The 14,596-nt window shown below is 37.2% G+C and overlaps 1 protein-coding gene across 1 annotated transcript in view; it reads right to left on the bottom strand.

Annotated features, from left to right (window-relative positions):
- Window positions 1-5,858: 5,858 nt before the first annotated feature.
- CECR2 (CECR2 histone acetyl-lysine reader) overlaps window positions 5,859-14,596 on the bottom strand; it is a 145,727-nt gene continuing 136,989 nt past the window's right edge. Inside the window, exons 18-19 of the mRNA XM_088141268.1 lie at window positions 13,923-14,025; window positions 5,859-12,067 (exon numbers count right to left, since the gene is read on the bottom strand). Coding sequence (XP_087997394.1) covers window positions 12,062-12,067; window positions 13,923-14,025 — 109 coding nt within the window. The 3' untranslated portion in view covers window positions 5,859-12,061. The remainder of the gene's footprint in view (window positions 12,068-13,922; window positions 14,026-14,596) is intronic.

Below are 14,596 nucleotides of genomic sequence, written 5' to 3'. Positions count from 1 at the left end.
TTAAGGGACTGTCCACAAATTCCCAATAATGTTATCTGAATATACAGTGCACTCAGAAAGTATTCAGACACCCTTCACTTTTCAATTTTGTTATGTTGCAGCCCAATACTACAATAGTTCAAATTCATTTTTTTTCTCATTAATCTACACTCAGTACCCCATAAGGACAAAGTGAAAACAGAATTTTAGAAATGTCTGTAAATTTATTAAAAGGGAAAAACTGAAATATCACATTGGCATAAGTATTCAGACCCTTTACTCAATACTTTGTTAAAGCACCTTTGGCAGCAGTTACAGCCTCGAGTCTTTTTCAGTATGATGCAACAAGCTTTGCACACCTGGATTGAGGGGTTTTCTGCCCTTCTTCTTTGCAAATCCTCTCAAGCTCAATCAGGTTGGATGGGGACTGTTGGTGGACAGCCATTTTCAGGTCTCTCCAGAGATGTTCAATAGGGTTCAAGTCAGGGCTCTGTCTGGGGCACTCTAGGACATTCACAGAGTTGTCCCTAAGCCATCCTTATGTTGTCTTGGCTGTGTGCTTAGGATTGTTGTCATGGTGGAAGGTGAACCTTCAGCCCAGCCTGAGGTCCTGAGCGCTGTGGAACAGGTTTTCATTGAGGATCTCTCTATACTTTGCTCCATTCAGCTTTTCCTCAACTCTGACCAGTCTCCCAGTCCCTGGTGCTGAAAAACACCCCCACACCCCCATGCTTCACTGTTGGGATGGTATTGGGCAGGTGATGAGTGGTGCCTGGTTTCCTCCAGATATAATGTTCAGAATTGAGGCCAAACAGTTCAATCTTGGTTTCATCAGACCAGAGAATATTGTTCCTCACAGTCTGAGAATCCTTCAGGTGCTTTTTTGCAAACTCCAAGTGGGCTTTCATGTGTTTTGCACTGAGGAGAGGCTTCCATCTAGCCACTCTGCCATAAAGCCCAGTTTGGTGGAGGGCTGCAGTGATGGTTGTCCTTCTGGAACTTTGGCCCATCTCCACACAGGATCTCTGGAGCTCAGTCAGAGTGACCATCGGGTTCTTGGTCACCTCTCTTACTATGGGTTTTCTCCCCCGATTGCTCAATTTGGCCAGGCAACCAGTTCTTGGAAGAGCCTGGTTGTGCCAAACTTCTTCCATTTGAGAATTATGGAGGCCACTGTGCTCTTGGGAACCTTCAGTGCAGCAGACATTTTTTTGTAGCCTTCCCCAGATCTGTGCCTTGTAATAATCCTGTCTCTGAGCTCTGCAGGCAGTTCCTTCAGCCTCATGGCTTTTGCTCTGGTACAGTATGCATTGTCAGCTGTGAGGCCTTCTATAGAGAGGTGTGCGCCTTTCCAAATCATGTCCAATCAATTTAATTTACCACAGGTGGGCTCCAAGGTGTAGAAACAGCTCAGCAACAATCAAGAGAAATGGGAGGCACCTGAGCTAAATTTCAAGAGTTGTTGCAAAGGGTCTGAATACTTATGCCAATGTGATATTTCAGTTTTTCCCTTTTAATAAATTTACAGACATTTCTAAAATTCTGTTTTCACTTTGTCATTATGGGGTACTGAGCATAGATTAATGAGGAAAAAAAAAAGAATTTGAACGATTGTAGTATTGGGCTGCAACATAACAAAATTGAAAAAAGTGAAGGGTGTCTGAATACTTTCCGAATGCACTGTACATAGGAAAACAACACTTCCTTTTTTTGCTGGTCATTCATCATGCCTTTTGCAAAGAAAGCAAAGAAAGTACCAAGTTCCAGCCCAAAGGGTTTTCCATTGGATGAGGACAGAAGGTTGGCAAAAAACATCTAAAAAGATGGTAACCTGAAAGCCAGTTTTAGACAAACACTGTGCATTTCAGTCTATTTAGCCAAGCTCTAATTTCTCAAGCAAGGTTATATCCACTGATTGATAGCACTATCTTACATTAATGTGGTATTGTGTGATGGGACTGCACTTCCCCAGATAGAACTAGTGCACATTTTGGGGGGGGGGGAGTGTCTTCCTGGATTCTCATGAGGTAACTATGGCCAAGGGGCAACTATGGCCAGTAAGACCTTTACATAAGGTTCATCTCACATGTCAGTTGAGCCCGTTTCTGGACCAGGAGGTCCTTTTTATTGTCACTCATGGCACACCTTGCATGTGAACTGCAATGGGCCTGCCCTTGAAGGCAACTCAGAAACAGCTGGTCCACAATGCAGTGGTACAATCAGTTATGGGCATGCCATGGTATGCCCTGTGCAAGCTGTACTGGTTACCAGTAGGCTTCCAGATACAATTCAAGGTACTGGTTGTCACCTATAAAGCCCTATGAGGCACAGAGTCTAACTCTTTGAGGGATTGTCTCTCTCCTGTTGTTTCTACCTATTTGGTAAGATCATACAGAATTTAGCAATGTCATTTGATGGGACCCAGGAGGCATACCTTCACTGTCATGGTCCCTGCCCTCTGAAATAGCATGAAATAGATTCACACTGCCTGACCCTGCTGTTTTTTAGGTATGCCTTAAAGTCCTGGGCTTTTCCCCAGGCTTTGAGCTAGAGTGGGATGCAGGCTGCCAAAATGAAGGGGGTTACAGCTTTTTAGTGGATGTTTGCTTTACAGGGATGACCATCTTCCTCTTCTGCTGTCTGATATTTTATATCCTTGTTCTTAATGTTGTATGTCTCCCAAAATTAAGGAGTTGGGCAGCCGTGGAAATGTGAAATAGGTGAAAAATAAACTTGTAACATACTGTAGTTCCCCACCCTCCAACTCTTGGTGGGCTTAGAAAGTCAGTGCTTCCAAACATGGCTCTCCATCAACATTATGAGAAGAGCAAAGCATTACACTTTTAGCAACATTTAAGAAACATAACAATGTTTAAAGGCAGAGAAAACACCAGCCATTGCATCAGCCAATCTACATATAATACAGGTTTTAATTGTACAGTAAGTTCTGGGTGTGGAGTAGCCAAAATGTCTTGAGCTGTGAGTATCCTGCAAACCCCCATGTGTTCTCAAAATCAATCCATACAGACTACCAGTTCCAGAAGGTTAAGCACATTCTTTTTATTGCTTACTATGTGTTGTTACACAACTGAGATATTTCATTTTAAAAGTGTTAAGGGATTTTAATTATCATAGTTTTAATTTTGTAAATTTACTTAAAATATTTGTTGCCACTTTTTAATTTGCAAAAGTATTGAAATGGGATAGTGTAATTATAAGCTTATATAAGGGTATGTTTAGCTAGTTCTTCCTTGGGTTACAAAGATTCAAGGCCAAAATAGATGAACTACTAAAATGCTTTTGAAACTGATACAAGCATACTACTCAAATACATTTCAGTTGAAGTTATCCTTTTAGAAATTTCTCAAGTAATTTTGTCTCTTTTTTTATAGATCGGGTTGCTCAAAGGCCATTGTGTAAAGGAATAGGTATGAATAGGTATGAATTTCATCAATAATGTTTATCTGAGGTAAAATGGATACTGCTATGTTGCTTTCCTTGGGTATTTGTATTTTAAATTATTTTCCTTCTAGTAAATATGTAAAGAAAGATCTTTTTAAAGAAAACTCATGTCAGCCTAGTTTTTTTATTATGTTCTGCTATAAAGGGTGCAAAATGCTGTTTATCAATTTACTGCCATTAAGATAATATGGGGTAGAAACTGGAAAAATGTTTACCTACAGAAATGAGTGATTTTGGAAGCAAAAGAAATGGATAACTTGACAAAATGTATTAATGTAAAAACTAGTAATCTACATATAATAAGCACAGCACACAAATAGTCTAGTTTTATTTATTGGATCAACTGAAAGCACGTCCAGCTAAACAGACTTCATTTTGTTATAAACAGATATATCTAAGGTTTTTCCTTATGTATGTTGCATACAACATTAGTGTATGTATTGCAGATATTTATGTATGATATTTTTAAAAAATGAAAACGATGGTGAGGGAAGAGAACAGAAAGTTTTTGGAATTCATTTATGACAATGATTTACAAAGACTTAGAATTAAGATCAACAAACTGAAGGTGTCAGCACAAATGTGATCCCTATCTGACAAAAGAGAAATACTCTCCAGCAGTCCAAGGTAATGCAGGGTAGATTTTAACCAGTTTTCTTGTTAAGTCCAAATGTTTCTGTTAAAACTAGCTGCTAATCTAGAACTTGGAACGTAAGGGATGGTTCTCAAATTTTCTTACTTTCATAAAGTTGGTCACATATGGAAGCATATTTGATTTTTTAAAATTATTGTCTTACTATTCTGATTATATTTAAACAAACATATGTCAAAAATGATTTTCTTATAAGTTACTGTGATTTCAAGTGGCCTTAGTCTTCTTTATTTTAATGCAGGAAACACATAAGAATGGCAGTGTAAATAAGAAGTTTGCAAACGTGTAAAAAAGCAAGCAACATCCCCACAAGACTCCAGGAAAAAAAAAGAAGTTAAAAGTTGTGACACTGATGACATGAACATACTCAAAGCAATTCTCCCCCTCCCTAAAAAATATGGTCCTCAGGCACCAAAATGTTGTCCATTCCTGTCTTAAAGGTAATTTTCTCATGTCCTATTAATAATAATAGGCCTGTTACTAATAATTGGATACAGAACTGAAAGTTCTGGCAGGTATTTTAACGTTAACTATTAACAGGAATCATCTGAAGGAATGTATGTAACAGCTATATGGGAGAGTTCCACATAACATACCTGGCTGGAAAAACCAATGCAGAAGTTTCTCATTGTCGCCAGCTGCTGTGTGGTGTAGAAAGAAGATTCAGAATAAAACCTTTTTGAAGCATTTCTTACTGATTGCATGGATAAGAAGAGAGCAGGCCAGTTATGGTCAGAGTTCCACTTCAGTTAGTGATCTTCAGCAAAAACAGACCCAGAGTGAATCTAAGCAATTTCTAAAATTCTGTAAGCTCTTACAGCCACATAGAAGACAACTTTTAACAGCAGCTTGTATTAATATCAGTGCACTGGAAATACAGTTCATTGGCAAGGCTTCTGTTGAAGAAAAAGACACTTTTGGGGAACTAGTAACAGCTCATACCATGCAGCCTGCTCTATGCTAACGAAGAGCTACTGGCCTCCTCTATCAATATGCCAGGCAGGCACAGAATTCTTGCACTGGCAAAAAGGATTACAAACTTTTTACAATCCCTAGACCCTGGGGATTTTATAATGGAGAGGAAAAAAAGGAGACAGCACGTGATTTGCTGGCTGGGCTGCTGAAGGGGGAGCAGAGGCTGCTCCACCCAACAGGAAAGGAATCACTGCCAAAGGCAACTTTGCCAAAACAGATGAATGCTACAGATCTCTCCAGTTACTTTATGCACTGGATAAACATGTGAAGGCTTTGGCTTTTTAAACAGTCACCACTTCTCTGTTACTTCCTCATTAAGTCTTCATGAATGGGTGCTGGGTGCCATCTCTCTAGAGTGAAAAACTCTCTGCTTAGGATTAGTTTTTCAGATGCAATCCTGAATCCCTATTGTGCTGATTTTTCCCTCAAAAAGTCCCCTTCCTTTTCTTTTTTCTGCAGGGAATAGCTAACTCAATACATTCTGTTTCTTTTTTTATAGACTGGTATTATACTTATATCTCTATTTCTCATGCAGACCTGCTGAAATTAAAGGTTTTTCATATGGCATTTTATAAACAGCGCACCATAATAGGTTTAAATAATATATTTTGAAGGACACGTTTTTTATATTTTTAGAATCAAAATACCATCTGAAACTAAGACTGTACAGACGCGTACAGTCTGGTCAGCTTTGCTATTCTGGCTTCAGTAATTTGCACCATTTTGCCTCCTGGAAATGGGAAAACAAATATTTCATTTCCCTAAATCAAAAATAATTATATAAAAAAGCTATGTCTGATGAGAATAAAATAATGTCTTGACCCATGGTAGAAAACAGCACTAGTTGCTATCTTATAGTACCCTGCATTGAATAAATGATTGACAATGTTAAGAAATTTCCAATTTACTATAAAATTATTAACATCATATCTTCTAAATATTGTAAGACATAAAGTAATAACTTAAGTATCTTGTAGCAGGATTTTATCACTCAACTGACCAAATACAATTTCTAAATAATACAGATCTGGTAGCTCAGTGGTAACTCACATGGCTTTGTATTCAAAAAGTTCCCAGATTCAATTCTCAGCCTCTCCATGCAAAATGGTCCTAAGTAACAGATGATCGGAAAGGCTACTGCTCGAAAATCTAGAGACACTGCCAGAGCAGAACACACAAGGCGAGATAAACTACTGTTCTGACTTACATAAAGCAAGTTTTCTATGTCCCTAGAGATTCTCACCCCCACCCCCCTCTCTCAGACACACACAGACCAAATACTATTTTAAGAACATATTTTATACAAAATAACACATTCTTATGGAAATAAAATCTACAGATCTCTAAGGATCAAACTTTTTTTTTTAAAAAAGGAACGTTTAAAAATTATCCAAACACACAGTATTAAACTAGCAATTGAGGTAACTGACACTGCCAGGAAATCAAGGGAATCAGTAGACCAAGAGAAAATATAAACAATATAAAAATAAATAGTATTCCCTTTTCCAGTATTGACCAGGAAAGTTCAAACCTAGCTCTTTGCAGCCTCCAAAGAGGAAAGAAAGGATCCCTGATGCCATAGTCTGCGGACAAGGGAACTGACCAGGACTTTTCAGGAGCAATGAGGTACCTGAGCTCCAGGTGGTAAATACAGAGGAGGATGTGGGAGAAATTTGGATCCGTTGCTTTCATGCATGGTGTTAAGTCTTTAAACAATTGGCTGATGTTAGCTTCCGCAGCCCAAGTTCATTCTGTCATGGGGCAGAAAGTTCATTTCAACACCTTGCTGAGAACTTTTATCCAGGCAGATGTTACTGTGCATAGCCCAGACTATGTCAGTCTCTTCCCAGAGAGTTTATCAGACATTTTCACAGCTTGATGGTGAGAGGTCTCTTACAATAATGGCTCATAGTTCTGTGGATTAAAAATTGTTTTGCTGCTTCATGGAGACTGGGATTTGATGTACAAGGCTTCCAAGACCAAAAACATTATCTAGATACTAACATTCATCAAGAGAAACATTCTCTTTTCTCTGACTTTAACAGACAAATTACATTCTTTACAATCTTAATTACAATAAAATAGCTCCTTCCTACCCATACAATGCTTGACCTTTTTCAGGAATGATTATGATTGATACAACACTGCCAACTTAAAATCAGAATATTCTTTGACATATTTATACCACAAATATTTTCCAGCAACAAGGGTCCATTTGTTTTTTCCTCCCAAGTAGAAAATCCTTTTTTTTTTTTAAACTTACTTAGGAGGGAAACATTCTCATTCTACTTAACAGAAAATTCAGTGGTGCAGTTAAAAACAAACAGGGCAATTAACAATGAAGCAATTGGATATAGGAAGAATTTCGAGGGAAAAAAAAATTGCTTGACCTCCAGTGCAATTCAATTAACAACTGCCAAATCTAATTTGTAGGCTTAGGAATCTTATGAAATACTCCCTACTTAAATTTCCTAGGTATCTAGGAAAACCAGGAGAAAGCAGCATCACTGTTGTGCTTTTATTGCTAAACAATTCTTCTAGGTTGTAGCATCGAACTATTATGAAAAAGCAAAGCACCAGAATAAGCAGGTAATATAGTGGATTATTACATCTATCTTGCATTTACTTTTTTGGGAGGAATAAATAATTGTCATAGCATTTAGAATCTGATATAATTTAAATGAAGTTGACAGCTTAATGAAAAATTTACATTTTATGCTCAGTTAAGATGATGGCTAAATATAAAGATTTATAAAGGATTTGTCTTATTTTGATGGCACCATCAATCATCTAGAGCAGCCTTCCTCCAATTAGGACTTTTGGCCATGCTGACTGGGAAGTTCTTCAAACAGCAGCTCCCTGTATCTGGAGGACATCAAGTTAGGGAAGGCTGTCTTAGAGGAAAGAGATATTCTCTTGATAACCAGGACTGAATGAATTCTGCATACTAGGACCTGCCAAGTGCACCTGGCATTCTCTGTTCAGTAGTTCTACCCTTTTGCTGCTTATCAGCATCTAAATTCTCTTATAAAAATATGATAAAGCACATTGCTGATAAAAGCTTTCTTAGTAGGAACCCCTCTGGCCCAAAAGATTATCACCTGGTTCTAAGATTTTGGCTGGCTTTAGCAGCTAGACATTTTTATGCCCTATTAACCCAGATATTACAAAATGCTCTAAAGCAGCAGAATATCTTGCTGATCCAGAACGTCTTTGAAACTCAGTGTGAAGAGCAGGCTAATCTACTGCTTTTCTTCCAGATTCACAGAAAAGTGAAGGAATTATGTATTCAGATATGCTAGGATTTCAAAATGCCTGCCACTGCTTTCAAGCACCTGTGAAACTCACAGTGAGTGCAGAGATGAATCTCCTCATCCTTCTCCCACTTGCACTCATTAGATTAAATTAGCTTTGCCAATGGCATATTGATCCATGCAGACCTGCTCACAAGTCTCCACACTGAAATCTCATATCTTCCATTTTCCAGGTAGAAATTAAACATTCAGTTTTAATGTGCTTCTACATATCTATTCCTACTTGTTCCCCAGAGTGCCTGCCTAATCTGACATTACAAACTCACATCTTCAACTGCTGCCTCATAATTTCACCACTGTAAACTTAGGCATATAGGAAGTTATGTCGGAATCAGGGAAAACAGTTTATATTTTAAGAAACTGAACATAGTAGTAAAAGTGAGCATTAAAAGATGCTTTATACAATGCTCAAACTTTAGTGAGAGGAAAGAAAGTCCAGCTTTATTACCTCTTATGAAGGCCACAAAATAGGGCATAATTTGGTGACAACTCAGAGAACCCAAAGTGGGTCTTCTTCCCATTTTCTTCCACCTGTGCTAGACAGAGTTTAAATTCAAGCAAAATAGTAACTACATTCTCTGGCTTCTAAGAACTCTTTTTTTAAGGCTCTTTACTTAATATTTCTGTTTGAAGAAAAATGCAGTGCTATTAACTACAGAGAACATATTGTAAAATGGACTAACAATGAGAAAATTTTTTAGTAAAGCAGTGTTAATTTATATAGAAAGTTCAGAGTGATATGCTAACAAAGGAAGAAATTTGTCTACACCTCTATAGACTGTAATAAACTGTTGTCTTTGAAAGCCAAAAAATCCTGATTTTGGATCAAAGGAAACTACCTTACCATTATTTTATTTCATCAAGGTGTAGAATTCAGAAGCTCATTAAGTTAAGAGCCACTTCTTGATAAAGGAGAACTACTGATAACCATTAATAGTTTATCTTCCCTTTAAGAAAATCATCACTATTGAATAAGTGATACCCCTAGGAGGAAAACATATACAACTAAGAGAATTTAATTACTATTGCTGATAATTAATACCAAAGGGTTATTTTAAAACTCCTGCCATGACTAAGGAGGAAAAAACTCAAAATGCAAATATGTAAGTAAGGGGGTGAGCAAAACACATTTCAAGTAGTGATTACATGAGTCAATTTTAACCACCAACACTTTTCATTTTGAAAAGCATTACTCTGAGTAAATGATCCCAGAGACAGTAATATTTTCTACCGTACTCCATTCCCAATGGTTTAGGGAAAAGCAAACAGGGGACATTATGTGCCAGTAAGTAAAAATCACAGATATAACAGATTACACTGTAACCCTAAATGTCTGTGTGGATGAATTCAAGTTCACCCAAATAAGCTGACTGCAGAATGACTTTTCACATCCAACAACTTGCTTCATTGTTTTGAGGAACTTGGGACTTCACTTTTTAAGCATATCCCATAATAAACCAATTTGTTTCAAAGACTAGAATACTATGCTTCTAGAATGTGTTTCCAAAGTAATATACTGGAAGAGATGAAATGGAAGAATAGTGGTAACTAAAGTATATCAATTTCATATGTTCTTTGCCCATAAGTTTTTAAATAAGATTATTCTTCTTAGTTTCTTAGAAATTGGTGAAATAAAAAACTAAAATTTGTATGCTGGAGTTATATGGAATGGATAAGGTATGTGTAACAAAAGATACTCATTTGCCTTTCTGTGTGTATACCTGTTTCTTAGCACACTATATGCTAACTTCTCTTAACTGTATTAGGTCATCTGAAATGGCTATGATTGTGGATCTGCTTATCTTTTATTTAGCTTTGGGGGTCCAATAGTGATGAGACACAGAGCTCTCTTCTCACTTTTGCATAGCTTTTCATGTTTGGTATAAGGACCTATGCCTGTCACTACAGGTGGAACTCAACAGAGGAACCCAAATAAATACTGGATCTTTTCTATTCAGTCACAAACAGTGGGAGGAGTAGGGGCTAAGGGATGAGGACAGGCCTTACCAGCTATCCATATATAAAATCCAATTAATAATGGAAAAATTATGTCAATAGAATATTTTAATAGTCTCTGGAAGAAGTGTTTACCCTTTTCTGATTCATTAACTCAGAGCAAAGCACCATATTAAATCATTCCAGGCAATCACAAATTATTTAGCTTTTCCTGGTCCTGATGATACCAAATCTACTCTTCATATTTATTACATTCCTACAGGCTAGAGGTAACAAATGATAGTAGTGTTATAGATTCTGCAGCAAACACTTCATGAGATTATGTATTGTAATAATATAATTGTAACAAATTCAAGTATCATCATATAAATCTGCAACACAAGATTCACTATTTTTGCTGATAGCTTGGTATATTTGGCAGATTTCCTATACAGGTAAACTGTCTGCAAATATAATAGGTTTATTTTTATTTATTTAAATTTAATGGCCACCCAACTCCAGTGGACTGGTTGAGGGATTCAGAAACTTATCTGTGAAAGTCTGAGCTAACATAAGCTGTTCTATGATATTTGGAGTTAAAAAATGTACTGTGTGAATGTATAGGTGATTTCAGAGTTTCATTTTCATCTCTTCTAGCATACATGCTTCAATACCCACATATAGAATCAAAAGCTGTCTCAATCCCAAAAAGCATCTTTGCATCCTATTTTAATGTTGGAATTTAAGTGGAGGAGTTCTATTTCTGGGTTGCCCTAATCAGAGCATGGGGCCAATTACACTCAAATCAAATAGTTTAGTATGCATCATTTCTTATCTAATACCAATATCACTGGGTTCTACTAAAGATGCTTCTGCAAGATTTCTTCCTATCCTAGGATTTTACAGACAATGGAATTTACTGATATACTGATGAATCCCAGTTAGAAATGACTGGAAAAAAAATGCTATAATCACACAAAAATTCCAATATCCTGAAAATTCCAGTTCCTGATTGCTTTGTTCCTACAGCGGTGCTGCATACAATCCATGGGCAGGAGATCTAACACTGTGCTTTCTCCTGAATAAATGTGATCCATTACCAAGTAGTGCCTCAGCCCCAAACTACCAATAGGCAACAATATCACATTTTAGAGGAAGAGTTTCACCAGCTTCTGCATCTACCTGCTTAAACAACAACAACAGTGTGACATGATTGTAAACACCTTATGATCATCCTAGTGCTATGCTTGTAAATGTTTAGGCCTACAACTTCAATCCTAATAATACACAATACATTCACAAACAGAATTTTTTGTTTTGTTTTTTAAAGGCAATAGGTTAAAAAAACTGTAAACTGGATTCCATTCCAAGCACACATATTAATACAAGTATTATCCTCTATCTCCAGTCTTTCACCCTGAAAAATATACCTGAGTTTTAGCAGTTAATGAAAGTTTCAAGTCCTTCAAACTTTCTTTAAACCCTGAATGAAACCAAACCCTCTGATCAGAAACAAAGCCCTAGTTTGAGACACTCTCTCTTGATTCACTATATTATTGTTTGTGACAGCCATACTATTGGCTCAGACTCAGGACAATTCCACTGTCAACTGAGGCACTGTGTTCCACCAGACCATGGAAGCCAGATGATGCTAGGAAAGAAGGTAAGAATAGAAAGGATGTTCTCTTTGTCCATATCTATTCATATGTGGCTCTCATCTTCTGTGTATTCTTCCTTCCTTAGATTAGCTCTAGAAAAAGATAAATGAAAAGTGATTAGTGCAAGTTTCAGAAAGATTAAAAAACATGAAAATCAAAAAGCAATTAAAAGGACACTAGGTAATATCACAAATGTGTGAATGCATTCAACTTATCAGGTTTTGGTTTATAAAACCGGAGCTTCAGGAGCATATGAGGAGGATAGCAACAGAGGCTTTCCTTTATGGGGGATGCAAACAGCAGTACTGGGGTTTGATTTTTATGGCATGCTACTTCCCTGGAGGGGAAGGTGCTACTGATAACCTCACTCCCCATTTGCCATATTTCCAACAAAAGAGGCTCATTAAATGTAGTCAGGTATTTAAGGCTGCAATCCTAAAAATCAACCCCACTGATCTCAGGTATAAAATTATATTGTTAATGTATAATCTAGTTGGCTCTGAGATATTATAATTTCAGACAAGTCTAACATGGCATTAAATTATTTTATGCTAATTTAACTCAAAGACCTTAACAAATCACATGGCAGCAAAATTATCAGCCCTGGAAAGAAATGTTCTCATTTGTCCAGAATGGCCAAACAGCAAATTTTTCTTGATTCAATAGCAACCTGGACAACCTGTAGCTCAAACCTTGTTTTTGTCATCAACTTACCAAGTTTCTTTAGGCAAGCCACAAGCTCACTCTCTCTGTCTGCCTTAGCTTTCCTCTAAAACCCATAAAATACAGTATAATATAAGGATTCTAATACTAGGTTCCCATACAAATTTGCTATATGGATTATCAAGAGGTACTCTGAATAATCTGAAATGCCATATAAACTCTTAAGAATTACTGTTTTTCAGATTATACCCCCAACCCACCCCCCAGGTCCTGCTCTGCTGCCTCAGCAGTTGAGGAGGGATGAACGAAGAACCCTGGGAGTGTATGCCAAGGGTACATAATCCCAGCAGGATCATGCAAGGTATTAAAGGCATCCCAGCTACCCAGTTAAAGAAAGCAGGTGCCTACATTGGGCTGCAGTGATATAGGAAGATTACTTAAGTGACAATAGCAAAAGCATAATTTCACACTCTGCAATAGTAAACCACTCCTGTATCTTACCAAGAAAACCACATGGATAGAAAATATAACATGATTAACAATATAGCACCAAATGATGGGCTCCTCAACTTAGATGACATGCAACATGCTACTGAGGAAGAGCTGAGAATCTTTCACAATATTAATGGTGTTTATGATGAGGCTAGATTAAAGCCTTTGGGATGTCTAGTTGCTGATGCTGCCATGCTGGAAAAGAAAATCCAAAGCTGCAAAGATAGAATTTCAGTGGGAAATGGAACATAAGAAGCATGAACACAGGAAAGCTCAACACAGGGAAAGAATCAACTACACAGTGACATCTCAGGCATCAGTGCATTGAGATGGCCTAGAATTACATACAAATATATAGCTTAGTATCATTTTCCTCAATAAATAAATAAGTACAATTTTTTGACTCATTTGTTTAATTAGGTTCTCTATCTAGTTTTAGGACTTGTGTGAAGAGATCACGTTTTAGGTCATATTTATGCAGAAATGTTGAAAATTCAAAAGGGTTCACAAACTTTTAAACTGTATGTGGTCACTAAGAATCAAGACCAACTTTGTGACACATAATCAATCAATCACACATCATCTAGAAAACTCCTTGTTTATCAGAAAAAAAGATCCTTAGCAAAAATGCATGCAAGCTGAAAATCTCCATGCATACATCACTTAGATAAGGTTAGAAAAATATAGCTTACCTTGAGCTTTACTCCCCACTTAAACAACTAGAAATCTCAGACCTTTCATACCTACTAAGGAAACACTGTCCTCTTAAAGTTATTCTTTATTTGTACTTACTTGATCTAGAGGCAATGCTGATTTTCGTGATTGCAGCTCTTCCATAGTTGAAGTTGCTGTAGGCACCTTTGAGAATGGAGTTTGTGGCTGGTGTATGTGCATTCTGAAATCACAGAAAACAGAGAAAGAACTAAAGCAACTGCATACCTTTTCATATGTATCTTTAATCCAAAGATAATTAAGGAATCAGGCATGGTCACCTGTTAGATTTCCTGCAGGAGAGAGACAGATAAAATGTAACCCTATTGACCTGTCTGATCTCTCATCAGCTTTTAATTCCTGAGTCATGGTGTTCTCTTGGACCACCTCCACAAGCAGAGGGCACTGTGCTCAGGGGTTCCATTGCAATTTATGAGGACAGTCTCAGTAAGTAGTATTGTATGATTATGCGTCTGTATACTAACAGCTATGCTGCAAGGTGCCACAAGGTGCTATTTTGTTTCCAGTGCTATTTAACATTCCACTCAAAACCCCTGAGAGGACCATCAGAGTTCTGGAGCTAGATATCATCAAAATGTTGACCACTCATCTCTACTTCTTCATAAGACACACTATATATTTCTGAAGCAAAGTATGAACACATTTATAGAATAAACGAGGACCAATAAATTGAGTCTAACAAGATGGGCCCTATGATGGCCTTACATGGGAACTGGGAAATTTACTTATTGTTC

The sequence above is a fragment of the Python bivittatus genome, unplaced genomic scaffold, assembly GCF_059951505.1.
Source record: "Python bivittatus isolate LINGU-HERP-01145 unplaced genomic scaffold, Pbiv_v1 ctg000330_np1212, whole genome shotgun sequence".
In the NCBI taxonomy this organism is placed as follows: Eukaryota; Metazoa; Chordata; class Lepidosauria; order Squamata; family Pythonidae; genus Python; species Python bivittatus.
Note: the sequence above shows the minus strand (reverse complement) of the source record. Positions and strands in the feature narration are given on the sequence as shown.